This window comes from Scardinius erythrophthalmus (assembly GCF_964197995.2).
Source record: "Scardinius erythrophthalmus genome assembly, chromosome: 6".
In the NCBI taxonomy this organism is placed as follows: Eukaryota; Metazoa; Chordata; class Actinopteri; order Cypriniformes; family Leuciscidae; genus Scardinius; species Scardinius erythrophthalmus.
This window is the reverse complement of record NC_138226.1, coordinates 34,723,746-34,748,324: the sequence shown is the minus strand read 5'-3', so window position 1 is coordinate 34,748,324 and position 24,579 is coordinate 34,723,746. Positions and strand designations below refer to the sequence as shown.

At 38.3% G+C, this 24,579-nt stretch overlaps 1 protein-coding gene across 1 annotated transcript in view; it reads left to right on the top strand.

Moving 5' to 3' along the window:
- galnt5 (polypeptide N-acetylgalactosaminyltransferase 5) overlaps window positions 1-21,705 on the top strand; it is a 30,526-nt gene extending 8,821 nt beyond the window's left edge. The window contains exons 6-10 of the mRNA XM_081369215.1: window positions 6,964-7,081; window positions 7,411-7,740; window positions 7,899-7,979; window positions 8,090-8,233; window positions 20,919-21,705. Of these exons, the coding sequence (XP_081225341.1) occupies window positions 6,964-7,081; window positions 7,411-7,740; window positions 7,899-7,979; window positions 8,090-8,233; window positions 20,919-21,056 (811 nt within the window). The 3' untranslated portion in view covers window positions 21,057-21,705. The remainder of the gene's footprint in view (window positions 1-6,963; window positions 7,082-7,410; window positions 7,741-7,898; window positions 7,980-8,089; window positions 8,234-20,918) is intronic.
- Window positions 21,706-24,579: the final 2,874 nt, after the last annotated feature.

Below are 24,579 nucleotides of genomic sequence, written 5' to 3'. Positions count from 1 at the left end.
AGTCTATGGGCAACCACTTGGTCAAGTACGCTGGTTCGCTTGGGTGACCTGGAGAAGAAAGCAGAAAATCCTGCAAGATCGGAAAAAAAAGTGCCGATTTTGGGAATGTGTGACGTTGCCTGCTGCATGATTAGATTTAACTGATGCGCGTAACAGTGGACGTAATGAGCGTTTACATGGACATCCATCACCTTGCGCTGCACTCCGCCGGTGGCTCCCCTCATTACATTAGCTCCGTCATAAGCTTGGCCGATAAGTTTGACTTTTTGTCCATCTGGGAGTATGACGCTTAGCCTCTCCAGAAGCGCTGTAGCGATGGTGTCTGCCGTGGCACTCTGGATCGAAATAAACTCATAAAACCGCTCTTGTATGTTGTTTTTGCCGTCTAAATAACGTAGCACAAGCACCAGCTGACAGTGGGTGGAAATGTCAGTTGTCTCATCAGCTTGTATGGAGATGAAATCTGCGCTCTTGACTTCCTCCAGAATGTAATCCTTCAGCACTGACAGCATGCAGTCTAATAACTCATTTTGTATGGTCTTTGACGTACCTTTAAAAACGGTGGCTGTCTTGAGGTGCTCCTCCAGCACGCTGTCGAGTGAAGCAACGAAGTCCACCAGTCCCCTGAAAATGCCGGGATTGTTCGAGGTGTCAGTCTCGTCATGCCCACGCAAGGCCAGCTCAAAAGCCCCACAAAACTTCACACAGTCGATTATTTTGGATAAGATGTGCCGGTTTTTATCCACCTCCTCGTTGTGTTTCCTCACCGCAACCCTGTGGCCTTCATCGAGCTGCGTCGCGATGTTAACCCTTCCCAGTACAGCTAGCTTGACGGAATTATCCATGTGTACCTTGGTGTTCTCGTGTTTCGTTACTTTCTCTGACAAGTGCTTCATATCCCTCACTCCGGTAACTGTCCATGCTGGATCTGTCCCCGTATTTTTGAAAAGTATGCACGGAAAGCAAAATAAGGCATTAGCATGAGAACATCCAGCCAACCAAGCCTTTCTGGTATACCAGCTGCGTGAGAAGCCTCGCACGTACTGCTTTCCTTTATCACTTGCCTGTTGTCTGATCGAAATATCTGGTTGATCTGGGCCCAGCTCTTTCACACGGAGTTTATTTACTAAGCTTCGTCTTTCAAACGGATATTGGACAAGAGATTGAATCGAGTTAGAGTCGTCTGGAGTCATTTTGTTCGCCGTTGTAATTTATCATACAGTAAAAATGGCGCCCTATAGAATGAAACTCGATACTTTAGTAGTGGTTCGCGCCCATTGCTCGCGCCTCGCGGCCGCGCGCAGTTTGGGGCGCTAGGCGAAGCGCCCATAGCTGACTAGATTTTAGCTCGCTGATTGGCTACAGTTTATGTCAAACATTTATATCTAAAATCAGCAATTGGCTAAACTGCTCCAAAGACCCGCCTTTCTGGGGCGCTTTCTCCAGCGCCCCAGAGCTGATCACGTGTACAGATCTAGACGGGACGTGCAGAAAAAACAGACATTTTGAATTTCTATAATATTTTTCACATATACTAGGTGCATTTACTATCTCAAACACACAAATATTGATAATTTTATATATGATTTAATTATGTATTTACATGTATTTGCCTACAGTCTATGGTATTTCCTCATGGGGGGGCGGCGCCCTAGCGCCCTCTATTGGCCAGCCGCCCCTGGACTTGGCTAAATATTTCATTTGAATATTTAATTAAATATTCTGTGCAGCTTACAAAAAAAAACACATTCTGTGTAGGCCTACCATGAAAACGAGTCCACTTTAAACCGCAGCATTTTCTGTCAGCAATGTACAACAAGTAGCCTAACGTTAGTGCTGTCAACGTAAACGCATGCGATTAATTTGTCCAGCTTTAACGTATTAAAATATTTATCGCAGCGTCTGTTCTTTCTGTCATCCTTTGGGTTATATGATCATGCTCTCCTTCACGCAAATGTTTTAAACTATCAATGCGCGAGAAGACAAAAGAGCGCTGTCAGTGACGCGCTGTCAGTGAATGAATGTCCTCCTGACACACACACACACACACACACACACACACACACACAGAAAGACGCGCGCCAGTATCGCATTCGCAGTCGACAGCGCGCCATCGAGTTCCCTTTCGCGCTTGTACGAACCATAACACACACATTTAGGCTATGTCAAAATGTCAGTTTTGTCGAGTATCTTCACAAGAACAGTAAAATGAGTTAAATACAATCTTAAATAGTTCGTAAAGAGTAGAGAATGAGATGCGTGAGATCCTGTCAGCAGCGGCTGACTGGTAAGTGACAGCAATTCTCTCTGTTAGTAAAGTTAACCAAAGAACAATGGGGACAGAGAAAATTACTAACTGCCAAATGCTTAAGGATTAATCTATTTTTCATTTATAATTTATGCAGTGCGGACTGTTTTATAAACGTATTCAATTTCTATATTCACATTGGTTAGACAGGTAAGGTACAGGTAAATATTACATTTATTATGGGTTTAAGTGATGATTGTTTTAAGTTTACTTAAATTAAAAGTTGTTATATTTTTTTAAGCCTAATAAATGTTTCAAATTTTGGACAAAGAGACATAAGTAGCTATATCAGTGATACTGGTCTTTATTCATAAAAATATGCCATTAACATGCTTGAAAATAAATGGTGCCAATGAAGCCCAAGGCACCGCACCGCACCCCCCCCCCCCCCACCCCCACCCGCGCCTCCCAAAAAATTTTCAGGCTCAGGATTTTTTTTCACTTTAACCCCTGTATCAATGTTGAAAACAGTTGGGTACTTTTTTTTTTTCAGGATTCTTTGATGAATAGAAAGTTCAAAAGAACAGCATTTATTTGGAATATAATCTTTTGTAACATTATAAATGTCTTTTCTGTAACTTTTGATCAATTTAATTAATAAAAATTCTTACTGACCCCAAACTTTTGAACGGTAGTGTTTAATGTTACAAAAGCTCTCTATTTCAGATAAATGCTGTTCTTTTGAACTTTCTATTCATCAGAGAATCCTGAAACAAAAATTTAAATAACTGTTTTCAACACTGATAATAATGAGAAATGTTTCTTGAGCATCAAATCATCACATTATAATGATTTCTGAAGGATCATGTGACACTGAAGACTGGAGAAATTATGCTGATAATTCGGCTTTGATCACAGGAATAAATTACACTTTACTATATATTCACATAGAAAACAGCTGTTTTAAATTGAAACAATATTTCACAATATTATGAAAAATCAAATGTTGCCAGACATGACTAAATGAGTTCCTGTCCAATTCCTGGGAGTGTTCTCTGGCTAGAGCGCAGAACAGCGGAGTTTGTATGGACCGAAGTGCATGCCTGAGCTTGTGTTTTGGGTTAAGCTGTGTTGCTTTGGCATTGTGAAAAATCGAATAATAGAAACAAAACGTATTAGCCTTTTTACCCATTATTATCAATCTAAATTAATCTCGTTTTTAATTTAACTTAATTTCGTTTTTCTTTATTTAAATTTCGTTTTTCTTTATTTAAATTTCGTTTTTCTTTATTTAAATCTACCCTTTACTGTGTCAGTAATTTGTTAGTCAGAAAAATATTAGACTACCTTAAAACTATTGCTTAATTTAACAGACCTGTGTGTGTGCGTTTTATATCACTAGTGCAGTGTCCGTTCTCGGAGCATATAAACCATGCCCGCGTGAGGTGCGCCACTTCCCGCTCGCACTGTTGGAAGTGTTCCCTGTTCCGGCTGACCTAATTTATGCAGCCTAATAATCATTTAACTGATTTGAATAATAGGAATGTATAAAAGGATCTACCGCCAGCAGTCGATTTTGATATTCTAGGTATTATCAACTGGCCAGAGTTTTGAGATCGCAATAATCGTGAAGGACTATAATGCATTAAGAGCTCGCTCAAGTACTGGGGAGCTAAACCATTTAGTACTTTGTAAGTAATCAGCAATATTTAAAAATGTATATGATGTTTAATAGGGAGCCAATGCAGTGTTGACAGAACCAGGCTAATATGGTCATACTTCTTGGTTCTGGTAAGAACTCAAACTACAGCGGGTACAAAAAGCACCAGCTAGTTTATTATGCGTTCAGGACAACCACCCATAAGATAATTACAATAATCTAGCCTTGAGGTCATACTTTGAATATATTGAACATAAACAGAATATATTTACATAAATACTTTTTTTTCAATGATCACTCAAATGTGGTGATCAAACCACCACCATTATGGCGTTTCCGCTTATAATGAAGTTATAAGTGGAAACGCCACGTGAAAGCTACATTTGATTTTACTTAGCTACATGTGCGCCTGTGTTTTGTGTCGTAACTCTGTGAGAAATATCTTGTGATCGACGCAATGGATTATGTTGATTTTGGACACATTTTTATCGTGGGAATCTGCTGTAAATAATGGTTTACAATCACCATTGACTATTGGAGCATGTGTCATGAAGTTACGAGTGAGAATGTGACATAAATGTCGTATCCATATATTATTTACAAATGGGTCTTGCAGGGCTTCACATACAAAAACATGTTTAGTCAAAGCCCAAAACAGTTATACTTGTTGTATTTTACTCCTTAGGCTTGGGGTGTTCCTGGTTTTATGCTTGGCTTGATTCCATGTAAATGGTTGTAGCCTATAGCCTATGTAGGTCGCATCAATTTAAAAAGAAAAAAGTTTGAAAGCCACTGGTCTACCCTCCCGCTGCATGTTGCAACTCACCCACCATCTCCTCCTCTGGAGTCAGAAGCATCAGAGGTCGCTTCGTGCCACTCATATTCCGGGCATGCTCAATCGTGCAACTGATGAGCTCTCACGACAGCCTACGCTTCCGAGAGAGTTGAGAGACTCCATCCCCAGGTGTTCCAGCTGATCTTGAGATGCTTCGGAGCTGCACAGGTACACCTGTTTGCCTCTCCGACACGTCCCATTGCCGGTTGTTTTACTCCCTCCCCCAGTGAGCCTACTTGCACAGACATTGTGCAAAGTCAGGGAGAATGAGGAACAGGTCTTGCTAGTTGCACCCTACTAGCCCAACTGGACCTGGTTCCCAGAACTAATGCTCCTTGCAACAGCCCCTCCCTGCCGCATTCCTCTGAGGTAATACCTCAGAGACCGGGGCACCCTGGCACCCGCGTCCAGACCTCTGGAACCTTTGGAGCGTTGGGGTTGGAGGGGGTTGGAGCGAAGGCTGTGTCCCTCCATCCTGAAAGTGTATGTTGCTGCTATTGCCGGAGTATTGTTGGAGTTCATCCAGCACCCTGCAGCAATCAGACGCAGAGCAGAGTCCACTTTACCCTCTCTGTTCGGTGTTGACTTCTCTCTAACTAAGCTGAATATACCACAGATATTGTCCATATGTAGCACTGCCCTAATGGTCAATTTCATATGTGTAATTCCCACATGACTGTGGATGTGGTCTCCGTATGTGGTCTTCTTTCTGCTTGGAAAAGACATGCTTTCCCCGTGTTATCCAATAATCTCAATGAATGGGTTAGAAGGAACAGCAGTGATTGACCCTCTCTGCGTAAAGCCCTGTCCCATCTTCCGTCCCAGTAGGTGCGGGGGATAAGGTGGCTCACGTGGAACGCTGGAAGTTCAGTCGACATAGGAAGTCGATGTCAAATAGGGCTTGCATAGACTAGTCGAGTAGTCGATAGATCGACTACTTCAACCACTAGTCGACGCTGTCGGAAACAATCGATTACTCGAGCGTCCATTAAACATAAATGAATTAAAAATGGCGAACGTCACCAACAGACACCACGCGTCAGATGTGTGGAAGAATTTCATCAAGGATGACAAAAATATTGTAATTTGGCCAACTCTGCAAGAGGCCGTTCACATATTGCTTCTAAAAACGTGTGGAAAGCGCGCGCGGCCGTGCCGCTGTCTCCTACAAGCGCTTGCGCTCCCGTGGCGTCTGTCGTTGCTATGCAACCAAACTGCGCTCTACATGATGACGACGAAGAAGTATCATTCAGCAAATGATTCATTTATTTCTAGCCCTTGCATTAGCTTTACTACTAGACATATTTCTGGAGATGAGAAGGAAAAACCCGCCTGGACAAACTAGCGCACCAGGTCCGTTGCTTTCATTATGAGCGCGCTCGCCGCGCGCCTACATTTGAAATAACGACCTTGAGCGCGGAAAAGACGCGATATGTGAACGGCCCCTAGAAGCAGACGTCTGAAATGAAAGGCAAGAACGGCTATTTATTTGGCTTTAGACTGTTACATGAAAATTTAAAAATGAAATGTCATAATTATAATGTTTTGAGAATTTACTTATGTAATTGTTGCATTAGGCTATGAATTAATAAATGTTTATTGATAAGATCTAGCTATTTCATGTCTTTTCATATACAGTAGCATAAACGACGAGTAGTCGAGTAACTCGAGTATTGTTTTGATAAGAAATCGACTAGTAGAAATCAGTAGTCGTGCAACCCCTAATGTCAAACGTGACTGACTTATAGGGAACGTCTAGGCTACTATGGTTACTATATACGTTACGTCCTGTCGCCACAATTGCTGCACCACCGCTGAGCGACCGGGTCACCGGCTCTGCTCCTCAGCGCAAACCTGAATGTGCATTGCACATGCGTTTATCTCTGTAAAGCTGCTTTGAAACAATCTACATTGTTAAAAGCGCTATATAAATGAACATGACTTGACTTGACTTGACTTGACATGCACTTTCTTATATACCCGCACTGCGGGGCAGAGTTCACGATGCAAATCTTGCACGCCAATGTGCACTGGCTCGTTTAGTTTACACTCGAAGGTTGTTGGGCTCTAAGGCGAGTTCCCAGTTCGTCAGTTCAGTTCTGACATAATGTCTCTGTTCCTTCCTTCAGGGAACGGGGTTTACAATAGTAACCTAGACGTTTATGTGTGTGTACTTTCAGTTCTAATTGGGGTTCTAATTGTGTTTTTATTCTTGCACAGGTGTCCTGTTATGGCAGGGGGTCTTTTCTCTATAGATAAGAGCTATTTCTATGAGCTGGGGGCATACGACCCAGGCCTGGATGTCTGGGGTGGTGAAAACATGGAAATCTCTTTCAAGGTAAATTAGCAAAGGTGTATTAGCTGAGACCAGAGACCAAAGATTTAAAGTGATCTCTTTTTTCTTTTTCTTTTTTGATAATATAGTTCATTGTATTGCATTTTTGGCCTCTTCCTGTCTCTCTCCCTCATTTTTTTTAATTATTGAGTTAAATTATTGAGCACAGTCTTGTAGACATATCAGCATGGACTTTTAATGAAAAACAGAAATATGACTATGTTTGGTCTAAAACTTGGGGATTTTAAGTCCTTTTAAACTTTTACTGAGCTTACTTAAATAATTGTATAGATTGTTCAGTGGTAGCAGGTAATGTGTTACTTGTGCTGTAGATCTGGATGTGTGGTGGCGAGATTGAAATCATCCCCTGCTCACGTGTCGGACACATCTTCCGTGGCGATAATCCTTACAAGTTCCCTAAAGACCGTGTGAAGACAGTCGAGAGAAACTTGGCCAGGGTTGTAGAGGTGTGGCTGGATGAATATAAAGAGCTCTTTTATGGTCATGGCTACCACCACCTACTGGACAAAAGTGTGACTGATATAGGAAATCTGACAGAACAGATTCAACTGAGAGAAAAACTCAAGTGTAAAAGCTTTAAATGGTACTTGGAGAATGTGTACCCAGACCTGGACGCCCCTCTAGTCAAAGCTGAAGGAGTGGTAGGTAAAAAATATATAAACTTTAGAGGACATTTATTGTAGAAGATATATTATTTGATTTGCCTAATTCTTCTGTAACTACTCTTAGAGACATTCTTCTTGCATTGTTTTTTAGTTCTATTGTTTTCTGTTTAGAAATTTACGTCTGTTTTTTTCAGATTTTTAATGTTGGAGCCAGAAAATGTTTGGTATTTCAAAATGGCATATTTTCATTTGATAAATGTGAGCTCACAAATAAGGTAAATCCAATTCAGATGTATTATTCACATGGGTATTCTATTCTGCTGTATAATCTTTCATCTGTTCACTGTTTCACAATCTTTCACTGTTCTGCTTTCTCATACCTCAGAGTCAACAATTTAGCTACACCTGGTTAAGGATGCTTCGACAGAACACTTCCTGCTTGGCTCCTCAGGAAACGCAGATTATCATGGAACCATGTGACAACACTAAGCCACATCTCCGCTGGATGCACAAGTCTGGTAAAGTTTTGGTAAGTCCTGGGCAAAATGTAATCTCTAGGTATAGCATCGATACCCTTCAGCCGTGACTCATTCACCATACAACACTAGCTTTGAGTACCTTACTGCTTTTATAAAACCACACAATACAAATATTAAAGCCAAAAATATGTATTAATGCTACTTTCATGAAGTAAAATCACTAAATGCTTTCCTTCCGCTGGAAAAAATTGTCACTGACCATGAACAGCAACAAAATATTTCTAATCCTATGTGTAATATGCATCATCTCATGGAGCTCAAATTAAATAGATTAGGAAATGTTCTCATTCTGTGTCTTTTTTTTTATGTGATATTTCCTCATAAAAATACAGCTGCTTATCTCTCAGCATGAGAAATATCACTGTGGTGATATAGACATGGTTCTCTTAAGTTGAGGCTCAGCAGTGAGAACGTCGCTCCAGCACTTTCTTTGATTTAAGTTTGACCTCTAGTAGCTCTGTAGTGAGCTTTCACACTTATGTCCACTCACAGACATAATTTCCATCGATTCGAGATGTAAAATAACGTCCTTATTTACACCCTTGTTTCAGTTCCTTTCAATATAAAAGTCTTTGTATGGAAGTAAAATAACGACAAATGTTTTTGAAACAAAAAAGCTTGCATTGCATTGAAAAAAATATGCATTGCATTAACCCTGCTTGCATTTTAATGCATTGCATTTTTAGGGCTTGCATTTTTATGGGCTGAAATTCAACATGGTTGTATATTTAAGATGTGAATATTTCAATTCAAAATATTTCACACACGTTTCATTATTAAAAATTCAATAATCCATATTCACCTTTCAGATTTAACTTACAAAATTTACATTCTGTTTAAAAATGCAACCTATAATATAGGGCAGCACGATACTGATGAAAAATGTGATATGCGATAACTCATTAAATAATGCGATATGCAATACGATAATGCTTAAAGTGTGTAAAATAAACTTAAATTATCTTTAAAATATATTTAAAATTATATAACCTTAAATATATGTGTTTCACATTCTTTTTATGACAAGAAAACATCCCTACAACTTCTGAATGTGAACAGCATTGTTTTACTGTAGCATAAGAAGTGTTATTTTAAAAATCAGTGTAAACCACAGGGTTTAGGATTTCAGGTTATCCTACATTAGGTTTATTTAACAACAGAAACTGAATAATCAAATGTAAAAATAAACATTGCTTAGATTTCACTGTATGAATTACATATATGGGCTACTGATTCTTATTAAAGCTACAAAAGTTATTCAGCCAAGAGCAGTGAGTGATTTTTTTCTTTGTCTTTAGTTCATGACCCCAGTTATTGCAAGCCGTTGCGATATGCATATCGCGATATATACATTTGTGATATTTCGATAATTTCGATATAGTGTGCAGCCCTACTGTAATATTTGACAGGCAATTTATGGTCCATTTTATTTCGCTTTACAAATTTGCTTCCACAAATTCAGTGGTTCAAATTCAACACAAAATTCAACATTTAACATAGTCTGGGAACGGGAATATCAGTAGATTGCCGGTTGATAATCTCCATAGCTGTTAGTCGACATTAGTCATCAACAGCCGCTTGCAACTCCTGCTGGTAGTAGAGCAATGGGTGAGAGAGTCATTCATTCATGGAAAACGGATTTACAGAAATGGAGCAAGTGGTAAGTATTTGTGATGATTATCAGGACCAGTTTATATATGGAAAAGCTGATAAAGACACAAAAGCTGTGTTTACATTTAAGTCTTCACAGTTAGTTTTACACATGTAAGCAGCTTTCTCTACCGTTGAACGAGATTATACTGTTATTCCCCGATGCTGATGTACAGATAAAACGTTAAATCTGAGGTAGTAGACATATATTCCTCTCGGTTGTTTAGTTTTCTCAACTTTATATTGCGGCACTGTGCTGCAAAACTGGGGATTCCCTCAATAAGTCATTCTCCAGGATTCCCCTGCGGTCAGGACTCTTAACGCTTAATGGACTAATACAATGATGTAAAAGACCAAACTCGCACCTTATTGGGAATGTAGGCTATATTAGATATAGGAACAGGCAAATTGACTCAGAATATGAACGTAATGCACAAAGTTTCACGCTAAGCGATTGTGAAATACTGGCTAAAGTTGGCTTGAAATAGCATATTCGATATTCGCACATTTAGGGACCGTCTCTAAAATTACATACAACATTAATACACACGTTTCTAACTTCAATAGCATTTGAAGAGAATGACTTGCAGTCATAAAACCAACTGTAAATTGTTCATGTATGTGTCAGCATGATGCTTGAGATAATACACTTTTTGGATAATTGATATTAAAATAAATATGAGATGCGGTAGGCCTACTGAAAAAATAGCAATACACATGATTTGACAGTTTATTTAAATATCAAAAATCTAAAAGGTGTGCATGCACCTACATGAACACTTTACAGTTGGTTTTATGACCAAGTCATTCTCTTCAAATGCTATTGTAGTTAGAAACTGTGTACCAATGTTGTATGTTTAGAGACGGTTCCTAAATGTGCGAATATCGAATATGCAGCGTCATGCCAACTTCATGCCAATATTTCACTGGGAATCGATTAGCGTGAAACTTTGCGCGTTACGTTCATTCTGAATCCGCTAGCCTGTTCCTATATCTAATATAGCCTACATCCCCAATAAGGTGCGAGTTTGTTCTTTTACATCACTGTATTAGTCCATTTAGCGTTAAGAGTCCTGACCGCAAGGGAATCCTGGAGAATGAGGTATTGAAGGTATCCCCAGTTTTGCAGCATAGTGCCGCAATATAAAGTTAAGAAAACTAAACAACCGAGAGGAATATATATCTACTACCTCAGATTTAACGTTTTATCTGTACATCAGCATCAAGACATTATAACCTCGTTCACGGTAGAGAAAGCTGCTTACATGTGCAAAACTAACTGTGAACGCTTAAATGTAAACACAGCTTTTGTGTTTTTATCAGCTTTTCCAGATATAAACTGGTCCTGATAATTACCACTTGCTCCATATCTGTAAATCCGTTTTCATGAATGAATGACTCTCTCACCCATTGCTCTAGTCTTCGTCAACAGCCGCTTGCAACTCCTGCTGGTGATGTCGACTAACAGCTATGGAGATTATCAATCGCAATCTCAGTAGATATTCCTGATATTCCTGCGGTTTTCGGATGTCAAATGTTGCATTTTCTGTTTAATTTGAACCACTGAATTTGTAAAGCAAAATAAAATGGACCGAAAATTGCCTGTTGAATATTATAGGTTGTATTTTTTTAAACAGAATGAACATTTTGGAAGTGAAATCTGAAAGGTGAATATGGATTATTGAATTTTTAATAATGAAAACGTGTGTGAAATGTTTTGAATTGAAATATTCACAGCTTAAATATACAACCATGTTGAATTTCAGCCCATAAAAATGCAAGCCCTAAAAATACAATGTATTAAAATGCAAGCAGGGTTAATGCAATGCATATATTTTCAAGTAGTGCAATTCAACAAGCTTTTCTTTTTTTTTTTTACATTTGTCATTATTTTACTTCCATACAAAGACTTTTATATTGAAAGGAACTGAAAAAGGGTATAAACAAGGACGTCATTTTACATCTCGAATCAAGGGAAATTATGTCTGTGAGTGGGCATAAGTGTGAAAGCTCACTACAGAGCTAATTTAATTTTTGACAATATGGGACCTTTAAATAGTAATTTTGCGGTTTTATATTCACAGAAACTAGTATATTTCGTGGTATACATCGGCTACAGTGCTCCTAGTAAAAAAGTTAGTCTTCCTTAGATAAACACGGAAGCTACTGAAAGCAGCTGCCTATTAGTGGGTACATATACCCGGTATGCGGTACGTGGTATCGCCACATTTAAAATGTCAGTACCAACTTGGTACCGAAGTACCGGTACTTTTGACAACCCTACTAGAAATGCAAGCTATGTGTTCTCGTGAACAATAGATATAACGATGCAAGCTGATAGAGATGGGAACCCAGCAACCACCTGAGCAAGTATCATCAATAGATGGGTTTCCGTTTCTCGAATTACCCATTATCCTCTGCGGCGCGCCGCCATGTTGTGTTTCAAAGCTGTCAGTAAGCCACTGGGAGACACGGCTAATTCACTGTGCTACATTAATAGAAAGCCAGTTAATATAAAGTATTTTTGACTCTTTTGTGTTGAGATAACGATGACAAATTCCTCCAAACCTGGCGACAAGGTGAAGGTTATTTACAGGGACACATTAGACGATGTTTGCAAGGCAAGATATGATAAGAAATTGAGTTATATCGATGGAAAGGATCCTTTTTTTTTCCAGTTTATTTTTTATTTTTTTTTCTCTTTACTTTAACCTTCTCATACATATCAGGCATTGTCAGGTTTCATATAGTGGGTATGAGCGTGACGTCACCTAATCACACTGAGTGGCAAAAAAGACTGAGCATTTGTTTTCAGTGTGAATGCCGCGAAAAACACACAAAACACATCTAAAACGGGAAAGAGCTTTGAGATTGACTGTACAAATAGACTTGACAAGAAATCTGAGGTATATTTTTACAGACTTCCTGAAAGCTACAGAACAGAGAAGCAAATAGATCGTTGCAATTCATAGAAATAACTGGACTCCAGGCAGTGAAACGTGGTTTTGCAGTTATCATATTGTGTCAATATGTTGAATTTTGGGGTAAAATCATACTCTATATTGTATTGTTATATATTGTATTGACAGTTCCTCAATTAAATATTTACCATCGTATATTCTGCATAATTGGATGTTTTTAAATAAACACTGACAAAAACTATACAAGTTTTAGGGCTGATATAAGTGATCACCGGGATTTAGACCTACCTATATTTTATTTATATAAAGCGTTCACAGGCAGATTTGCTTTATGTATTTCCCCGACGTCAAAATCAGGCACATATAAATGTCAGGAAACATGATTCTTGGTTGCATGTCAATATCCATGGGTCACTGGATCTTTAAGTTGTTAAGGAACACTGTATCGAGTCCAACCTTTAGTTTAAACTGATAATTGTTTGTTTTACTGGCGTTTTCGCAGTTTCCCCAGTTAAATCCAGTCATGCAGCAGCTCTTCTGCCACTCAGTCCAGCTGATGCATACCCACTATTACAAAATGTATTTTAGCTACTTTATTATCAAAACCTTTTCTAATCTTTACAAAACATATTGCTGGAAAGGTCTGAATCTCAAGTTTCCATGTTTGGTGTCTGTTTTGTGATAGAAGTGAAATTTGGATAGAAATTGATCAATTTGTTACAGAAGAACCTATCAAAAAAATGTTAATGGAATGTGGGTGACACCCGGTGGATAATTTTGGTACAGCGCCTAAACAAAAGGAACTTAAATTTTTGTGAAATCAACTTCAAATTTGATGATATAGACATATGGCTTTGATTTTAGAGTTAAACATATTTTGTAAAATATATATTTTATATAAAATAAAAAATATTTTGTACAGTACATTTGATTTACAGTAAATTTAAACTTCCAAAACATTTTCATTCTTTCATTTTTTTTAAGTGCTCAATAGTCTGCTGAGTGTCTTCTAACTTAGATAACTAACTTACAAGACCAAACTTAGGTCTATATTCCAAAGCATTGTTGAATAACAACCATTTAAGTTTGGAAAGTTTGCATTTTCACGTCTATTCTCAAAAAGGGGGTTACAGTTAAGGGGTTTAAAATTACCATGGTAAAACAGAGTTCCAAAGGTAATTTTAACTGTCATCAACCAAACCGTATCCACTTCTGATGCCTAAAATAAATAATGTTTACAGGCGATTTAAGCAAAGCCCTAAACTGTAAAATCAAACTAAATTATCTGCAGCACATACTTACATTAATGTTTGTTAAAAACATGACCTCAGACCCCTGAAGTAAATTTAGTACTTTTGGAGAATTGTTGGGGGGCCTGTGCCCCAGTAGTGCTCAAACTCTTTCAAACTGTATGGACTCAGTAATTAAGACTGTCTTTGCCGCCATCTAATGGCATAATAATGTAACTTTCACTGAAGTCGAAATCACTATCACTAACGGACCATTTCTCAATATCAAATACAGCATATAATTTATATAAAATAAAATATTATTTGTTGAACAAATAATATTTAAATGAACAATAGCCATTATAAAAGTATAGGAAGTTTTTACAATAGGAAATAAACAAAGTAAACAGTTCAGCCAAAAGTACAAAAGCAGTGCAGTGCAAATTGAATGTGAAGGATTTTAACTGTGACACGATGATTGACGGTAGTTTAAACGGTGGGGGGATCTATGTAACTGAGCGACAGAGTGGTCCGCTAAAGATGCAATTATGATGAATTAGTATGTCCCAAAGCCTGCCTACTAATCTGCTACAAACTCAAAAGTATGTACTTTTTCTTCACAAAATCAGTACAGAATTTTAGGGTGTAATATAAGAAGTCAAATTGAGACGCAGCATTAATAAATTCTTAAATTCAACAATCATTTTGTAAAATAAAAATTAAAAACAGATTTTTTTTTAAATGATAGAACAAATAAATAGCATATTATATATACATTATTCATAAGTGCTTTCATAATATGATAGTTTTGCTCAATAAAAGATAATTAATATATATATATATATATATATATATATATATATATATATATATATATATATATATATATATATATTAATTATCTTTTATTGAGCAAAACTATCATATTATGAAAGGCTCCAATACAGGTTGGCACTAAAACACTTATGAATAATGATATGCTTAAAGCACATGGAGTCCCAGGTATATGTAATATTGTGTGTGTACAACACTGAGAGTATCTGTCCAACTGTTTACTGAAACTTTTTCATTGAGTTTTATATTCCAATTACTGTGTGAATGACGAGTTTTATTCAGTCCTTTCATCTGATAGTTATGGAGAGAGAATTGTGTCTTTATTACATGCAAGAAAATAAATGATCTGAGAGAGAAAAAAAAGTTTGAGAGAAAAAGTTATCACACTGATAGCAAAAAAGCATTTTATGGGAGAAAAAAAAATATTTGAGAGAAAAAGTGTTCATACCAATAGCAAAAAATAATAATATTTGAGACTAAAAAAAGTTTTGAGAGAAAGTATTTTCTCAGAACAAAATTTTTTTTTATTATTATTTCTGAGAAAAAAAATCTCTCTCAAAATACTTTGAAAAAAACTCTCATATATATATATATTTTTTGCTATCAGTGTGAAAACATTTTCTCTTAAAAAAAATTGTTTCTCTCAAAACGCTTTTCTTTGCTCTCGATGCAATTTCTTGCTCTCGTGTCAGGATTCTGCTTTGACTGTGAGAATTGTGTCATGGGCGGGGCCACGTTCCTATTGGCCAGTCGGGTGAGCATCGTCTTGTCTTGGGAGTCGAACTGAATCATTATATGTTCGGTTCACCAGCATAGATGCCGCCTCTGCTAGTTGAGCAAGGACACTCCGATGTTTGGGTAAGATGATTCACGGTGATCATACGCCTGGTTCAGATTACAAGAATTTTGGGTCTGTTACGATAGTCACGGTGTCAGATTACACGATTTTGACTCCTAAAAATCTTGTCATGTCATGGATGGACAAGAAATATGTCAGACTACACGTTGCTTTCTGACCAGTCACCGCGAGCCGTCTCACGCACACACACGCACTCACTCAAATACACTCACTGCGCGCGCGCACACACACACACACTGTAGCTCGCTCACTCACTCGCGCACACACACTCACACACACTGTAGCTCGCTCACTCACTCGCGCACACACAATCGCTCACTCGCACACACACAATTGCTCTCGCACGCACGCACAAACACACACTCACTCACTGTCGCTCACTCGCGCACACACACACACACACACACTCGCTGTTGCACTCACTCTGACTCACATAGTCACTCTTGGCGGAACCCGTCGCCCGGAACCGAGCAAGGACCGTTATGCCGGGGTTTCGCCTGGAAAGCTCTATAGAAATCTGGCACTCTGTTGAACGAAGTTAAACTGAGAGAGCGTGACGTTCACAGACACCAGAATGAACGAGCTTACAATAACGTTCATCAGGCAGTAATACAGTATGCTACTTTCAGTTCACGTTCACCCAAAATATGAACGAGTTCATGAACTATCATTCAATGAACCGTTCAGGCACAACAATAGTGCTCAATAGCATCTGAGATACAGATGCTAAACACATGAATAAAAATCATTTTAGGTTATAGTTAAGTTATAGGTTCAAACAGGAAATGTATCATATTGACCTTAAAACAAAATTGTTTATTCTGAGTCCGAGTAAAACTGTACAGGAGGTTGTATATGATGAACTAGGGCTGGGCCTGGGCGATATATCGGATGACATTGTTATGCGCATCTCGTCAGTAAAGCCGGTTCCTTGATTAGTAGTAAATCGCCATCTCCTGCTTTCAGATGAAGCGGCATTAACGACAAAAGAAAATGTTTTCACACTGATAGCAAAAAATATATATATGAGAGTTTTTTTTCAAAGTATTTTGAGAGAGATTTTTTTTCTCAGAAATAATAAAAAAAAAATCAAATTTATATTTTTTTTTGTTCTGAGAAAATACTTTCTCTCAACTTTTTCTAGTCTCAAATATTATTATTTTTTGCTATTGGTATAAAAACTTTTTCTCTCAAATATTTTTTAACGCAATTTTCCACCGGACAAAATTGCGATTGTTAAAGCTCCAGTATGTGACTTTGGTATTTGACCACAAGAGGGCGCAGTTTCCAACAATAACAAAGGCGAAGCTTGATGACGCTATGAAGGAGGTGACGATGGGAGATGTCGTTTTTAATGCGTTTTCACCATCTAGCGATATATCTACATGGAATTAATGAATCATGATCACGGATGAGGTAATTTATTCGTTTTTGTATTACCTGTATGTCTGATCGTATTATTTTATGTCATCATAATTAATGAACTGCAAGGAACGTGAAATGTTATGCTATATTATCCCGTTACAACATACAGCTATTTGTCAAATGATTTGTTTGGTTAATGTTGTGCAGTTTTACGTGTTCAAACCAATATCTAAAAGTAAATTTGAACGAACATTTGCAAGTAATGACTAAATATATTTTTTTAACATCATATCCGATTGTATTTAATTGTACTGCCATAATCTTGGTCACCACACGTGATAAAAAGCCTTACCAAAGTACAAAGAGCAATATAACTTTGTTTATAAGTGCTATTATTGACAGTTGCATGTCTTACCTGTCTCAATACACTCGCGAGAGAGTCTCTGTCAAGTCCAAGATAGTCGCGCAGCTCTCTCCATCTCGAAAACGGCTGCCGATATTTATCCAGGTTTTATTCCTTCGTTTGTCACACAGTCTGCGTGTATCAGAATATGGACGCTTTCGTTTTGTTGGCACTTCAATACTCGCCAAAGAGTAATCGTGATCCATAACAGCTATAACCATACAGTCTATGGCTATAACGCTTTAACCACCACTTCCGCATTTGACCATGCGATATTCCGGTGTGGTGGGTCATATTTTTTATTTTATTCTTTTTTTTATTCTTTGTCAGACGTCTTTATTGTTTATTGTGATAAGAAAAAAACCTCAATAAAGTTGTTGTAAAAAAAAAAAAAAAAAAATCTGGTGTGGTGGAATATCCTATCACATGGTCCACACCGGAAAAAGGATTGCGTCACTGAGGCGCGACATTTCTTTTCCGGGACGGCCAGTTATTTAAAATCGGAATTTCTCTGAAATAAAAAATCTTTGGAGACTTTTGAGATATTGTAAGTACACAACTGGAGGAAATATATCACCCTGTGCAAGTTATTTTTGGAAATTTTATTACAAAATTCCTACATATTGGAGCTTTAACTCATGATTTCTGTTCTGTCTGTGCGCACCAATCTTGCACTTCTATCTACTCCTCAACCAGACTACCTAGAGACTTCGGGTTTTCAGCATTATGTTAAGGAAGGTCTAATCTCGGGAACGCACAAAAAAAATCCAGGAAAAGATTTACTATCTCTTAGTGTTGTGATCCCATGATGTGAGAAAATTGCGCTAAAACACTCACTGAGTTTTTATTACTTGTTTTTTCTCTCATAAAATGCTTTTTTGATATCAGTGTGATAACTTTTTCTCTCATACTTTTTTTTCTCTCTCAGATCATTTATTTTCTTGCATGTAATAAAGACACAATTCTCTCTCCATAATAGTGAGCACCACACCATTCAGAATCAACAATAAACTCATTTTAAACATTTTTAAACCATGACCTTTATGTTCAGATTATGCATAATAATGGAAACATTGGAACATCTTGGAGAGAGATTTACTGTGCTGACTGTAGTAAATGTATGTGACACTGTTTGAAGATGCTGAATGGAGAATGACATTTGACAGCTGCTACGAATGAAACCGTTTCTGTGAACTTCAATTTATCTGTTCCTCAAATAAAGCAATTTAATGGCTTCAGAACACCTGGAATAGTGCTGGGCGGTTTGACCAAAAATCAACATCACGTTTTTTTTCTAAATTATACCGGTTTCACGGTTTTTACCGGTTTTTTTTTTTGTGTTTTTTTTTTTCTCAAGCATGATGGGTGTTTACCACATTTTCTACTGAGTGAGAGAGGAAATAGTGCAGTAGATTTACTTATAATGCCCTATTTTATTGTCATGAGTGAATATTATAGAAAAAATCCACACTAATATTAATAATACAGGTTTGCAAGGCTGTTTACAAAGAGGTGCCAGCAGGACGCGCTTTAGGAGCGGCAGAAACAGTGGTTTCCCCGGTAACGGCTGTACACAAAGCAGCAACGCTCATAAACACTGCTTTATCAGGAAAGATAAAGAAAGATTCAATCGTAATAACAAAGAAACTTTTCTAAAGACCGTCAGTTCACTTCAGATACGTTAATACAGTATAAAAACACGCGCGCCGCAAGAAAAAAGACTCTCACCCCCACACGTCTCGTGCCCACTCTAGTCAATGCTTGTGTTTCAGATCGAAGCTTCCCAGAAGCGGCTCTCCGCGCCGCTTCGCTAAATATAGGCGCCTGGTCTATTTTGACGCACCACGTGGAGGACGGAATAAAACCTTGTCGCAGCTGTAATGCGCCGCAGACGTGTGTTGTAAATGAGGAGTGAGACTGTGTCGCGCAGCGCCGCGTTCCGATTAAAGCGACATACACCGGTTTTGCGGTATATTAAAAATTCATATCGTAACAAAAATAAACACCGGTATTCGGTATGAACCGGTAAACCGCCCAGCACTAACCTGGAATATAATTCACTAAACCTTTTGTGGTGCTTTTTTGTCCTTTTGTTTGAGCTTGACTGGATCAGTCTTGTCTGACTGTTTCCCGATCTGGCAAAAAAGGTCTGTATCGGACCGATACAGATACTGAGTATCAGATCGGTGCATCCCTAGTTGTTTGTACTCTTGGGTACCTAGCTCAAGATTTAAAGGGGCATTGCACCCATAGGAACATTGTTTTTTATTGAAAGTGGGTCATATATGTAGTCGAAATGTAAAAAATAAATTTTGAATTTGGTGCCTTCGTGACCGAGGAAAGACAAAAAATAACTTCAGGACGCATTTGTATGAAAGACAACAACTCCCACAATGCACCACATTGCACAGCTCCGCAAGCCACTCCCACTAATCCAGAACAGCGTGTATCTGCCTATAAGAGAAATCACTCTTCCGTCTACAAGGCTAGCTACCACCAGAGCTTGAAATTCATTTCACACAAAATGTCTAGTTAGTTGGCGAACTCATTAGTGCATTACTCCTTGTTTGTATTTCTTTCGAAAAGGTGAATTATTGCATGGTACCGGGATGTTCAGTCAGAACATATGCGGTGCGAAACTAGGATAGTTCACAACACAAACGTCCGTGTCCTCGTCTGATTCAGAGATTTCGTCCAGGAGAAATTGTCATCGTTGAAATTCTTTGCCGCAGACGTACTCTATCTCTGTGTTCGTAGTTGCATCTTACAGTCTATGAGTTGCATTGTGAGATCACCGGCGCCACCAGTCCGCCCTAACTCGAGCCAGTCCGGGCTCCTCGTCCGCGGCAGGCAGGTCTTCTGCCTCGGCTGCTCTTCGCTATAATGCGGCTTGTAAAGGTAGCCACAAACACCTGATTCAAGCATCAGACTTCCGAAATCATCTTCTTCTATATCATATTGAGTACTCTCCTCCGCTATTGTCATAACTGTACATCTGTCTCCACAGCGCCTGTTAGCTTAGCTTCAAACAAGATGGAGGATATTGCTTTCAGTTTCAGAGAGTAAAGTCCCACCCACTGATCTGTAATAGGTCTGTAGCGTGAGCGGGTCTCACCCCCTGGGAAAGATGAGGAACTAGTGCTTGTAGTCTCAACAGAAATCCCCCCCTCTTACACTTCCTCGACAATGACGCAAAATGACGATTTTTGCGTCATTGTGGGAGGAAGTGTAAGAGGTAAATAACGGATTTCTCCCGTCTCAGGGGAAAATGAGAGAGTGTTGCACGACCATTCAATAGTATGACTGGGTTTCTAACAATGCAAAGCTTAGTGCAAATGGGTGGAGTGTCCCTTTAAGTGTGATTAGTTCAAGTGTGTAATAATGTTTTGACCAAAGTCTACCTTCTATGTTTAGACGGAGCATGTGATGATAGAGAGTCATTCCCAACCCATCTGTCTGGAAGCTGGAGTTAAAGCTGGCATCTACCTTAAGAACTGTGATCCCATCAATACTTTTCAAAAATGGCAGTTCACACACTACTACGCTCAGTGAGATGCTCCAGAATATCACTCACATATTCTCCATCACAACTTTCTCCTCTGTCTATTGATATTTCTTTATTTTTTTTATTATTATCTTATTTTATTTTTTGTCTTTAAATATGTGTGGTTTGAGGAAAAGGTTTTGTGTAAGGTCCATATGTGTAATGCAGATACAGTAATTACTCATAATTGTTTGGGGATTGATCCAGGTGTCTCTTTTTGCCAATTCAGATTATTCATATTTTAGGGTTTTTGTAAGAAATAATTTTGGATATTAATAGCAAATTACACACAGGGGTTTTGTACAACAAAAAACATTTTTAAAAACCCCTGTGAGGATTTTTTACAATAAAGTTCAAATTGTCTCTGAACACTATCAAGAATTTCATTTTTCACATCTTGTTGAAGTGGGTATGAAATGACTGACTTTATTATCGTATTGTGTATTTCCAAGTGAAACTGCTTTCTGAACAAGAACAAAAATGTAGATTGGATTGTGAAAAGTGAGTGTTGCATACCTCTAAGGGCCACTGGCCCAACGACTTAATCCAATGGTGTGGCTGAAGGTTTTCTGTGCATTCTGTATTTTCCTTGCACTACTGTGCATAAGTTATTGCAGTTAAAGTTATTTAGTTCTAATTAAATCACTGTTTGACTCCATTTTATCATGACCTTGAATTTAGGTTGGAATGCCAATTGATAATTGGTCATTTATATAATAATTTATCTTGACATTTTTGAGTATCCAATCGTAGATAACTTGCCGGTCTTGGTCATTAGTTAGAAGTACAATATTACTGACAATATTATTTAGATGGCCATCCATGTTTGTTTTTTGGCTAAAAGTACTTTTTAGTCCCTTTAGCAATTTGCAAAGATAGACCAATGTTAATTAGTCTAATTATTTCAGAGTAGATAAGAATAAAATGTAACACTTTATTATTAGTCAGGTAAACGTGTATCATGCCAGTTGCATAACTGATTCAAAGCTACTCGATACAAAACATTAAATGCTCAAACCTAAAGTTAAGAGTAGAAGATACCTGACATCAGAAAGCTACATATTACTGACTGTATGGAATGCACTCTTTTGCAACCTTTTACTTAAGTGCCCAGACCAACACAAAACATTCTACAAATGGAGACATGAACCAACAATTTTTGCATTAAATGAGTAGTTCACTTTAAATCCCATCCTAGGTGTATATGACTTTCTTCTTTCAGACAAATACAATCGGAGTTATATTAATATACACCCTGAAGCTTCCAGGCTTTATAATGGCAGTGGATTGCAACCATCAGTTTGAAGCTCAAAAAAGTGCATCCATCCATCATAAACAAACTCCACACGGCTCTGGGGGGTTAATAAAGGCCTTCTGAAGCAAAGCGATGAGTTTGTGTAAGAAAAATATTCATATTTCATCCAAACGGCCATACGCAGTCTACTTACGCCTAAAACGCAACTTTTAACGTAGGAAGTAGCGGAACTCGCATAAGTTGCGCTTTAGACTTAGGTCAAATCTGTATGTTCGTTTGGCCGGAAGCTAGTTATTTTACTTTAAGTTTTAAATATGAATATTTTTCTTACACACACACAAATCACTTAGCTTCAGAAGGCCTTCATTAACCCCTCGGAGCCGTGTGGATTTCTTATATAATGGATGGATGCACTTTTTTGAGTTTCAAACTGATGGTTGCAATCCACTGCCATTATAAAGCCTGGAAGCGTCAGGGTGTTAAATAATATAACTCGTCTGAAAAAAGAAATCGTCTGAAAAAAGAAAGTCATATACACCTCGCTGCTGCTGAGTTGGCTTGCGTCTGTAAGCTTTGTAAGAGCTTTGCTCTTTATTTATTTTTCTCTTGCGCGCTCGCGCCTTTTACGAGTTCATAAAAAACGTAGGTGAGTAGGATCAGTCAACAAACACGGTGAGTCATGTCTTCTCTTATTGTCACTTGCACTTCATGTAACATGTATAGCATAGCCTTCTCTGTCAGCACAGGATTTACAAGTGATAAATACAGGGAGATAGTATGGCTGGCGGAGAAGATTTCAGAACTAGAGACACGCATCCAAACTTTAATCGAGGTTAATTGTAAGAGTACAAGGGCTTTAGATACTGCTTTGGATGCAACTAGCTTAGTGAACTCTGTACATGGTTTGGTTCCGGCTGATGTAGAGCCAGTGCAGCAGGGCAATTGGGTGACGGTGAGGCGCTGTAGTCACGGGACAAAACACCGCTCTTCCATTCCGATTACCATAACAAATAGATTCTCCCCACTCAGTGAAACACCCATGGTGAATCCTGTTGAATGTGCCCTAGTTATTGGCGATTCTATTACAAAATAGAGACACCAGCCACCATAGTCACATGTTTGCCGGGAGCCTGAGTGCCTGACATCAAAGCAAATTTAAAAGTGCTGGCATAATGCTAATTGTAAATTCTCTAAGATTATTATTCACGTTGACACTAATGATGTTCGACTCCGCCAGTCGGAGATCACCAAAATTAACGTTAAAGAGGTGTGTGAACTCGCAAGTACGATGTCAGGCACTGTAATTTGTTCTGGCCCCCTTCCTGTTCGCAGGAGTGATGAGATATTTAGTAGATTGTCCTCACTCAATGGCTGGCTGTCTAAGTGGTGTCCGCAAAATAATATAGAATTATTATAAGGCAGACCTGACCTGTTGAAAAGAGATGGTATTCATCCCTCCTGTGATGGTGCTGCTTTTCTCTCTAGTAATATGGCACATAGACTTAGAGCTCAAACATAAATTGGGGCTCAGGTCAGGAAGCAGACAGACTGGCTAAACCGACCATCTGCCAGCTGTCTCACGTCATCTGCCACTCTGGCACGTCATCTGCCAGCAAGGTCAGATAAATCCCATCACATAGAGCCTCTTTCACCTAGATATCATCATATAGAGACTGTGTCTGTTCCCAAATTAGGAAATACAAAAAACTTCCAAACCCATCACAGGGTAAAAATTTAATTGATTTTCAACAAATAAAAAACAGATATAATACAAATGAGCAAATGATAAAACCTGGGTTGCTGAATATTCGATCCCTTACTCCAAAAGCACTTATTGTTATTGATATGATTATAGACTATAACCTAGATGTGCTGTGTTTGACAGAAACCTGGCTAAAACCAAACGATTACAGTACTTTAAATAAGTCCACCCCGCAAGATTACGGTTATAAACATGAACCTCATCTGAAAGGCAAAGGGGGGAGGTGTTGCTGTAATAAGAAGTCTAGTTTCAAATATAATTCTTTTGAAGTGTTGGTGCTTAACACTCTGGAGTCTGAGCTGTTTTCTGGGCCCTGGAGGTGTTCTGACATGCTCTGACATTTGTGCTTTTTTCAGTTATTTATAAACATGTTAATGGCAAAGGTGTAAATTCACTCTATATAGCACAAACAGGGCTACCAAAATATCTGATCAACATGCATGTATGTTTGAATTTTTAAGAGAATAATGTTTATGCATGGTTATTGGAAAAAATAAAAATGAAAGTTGCAGAA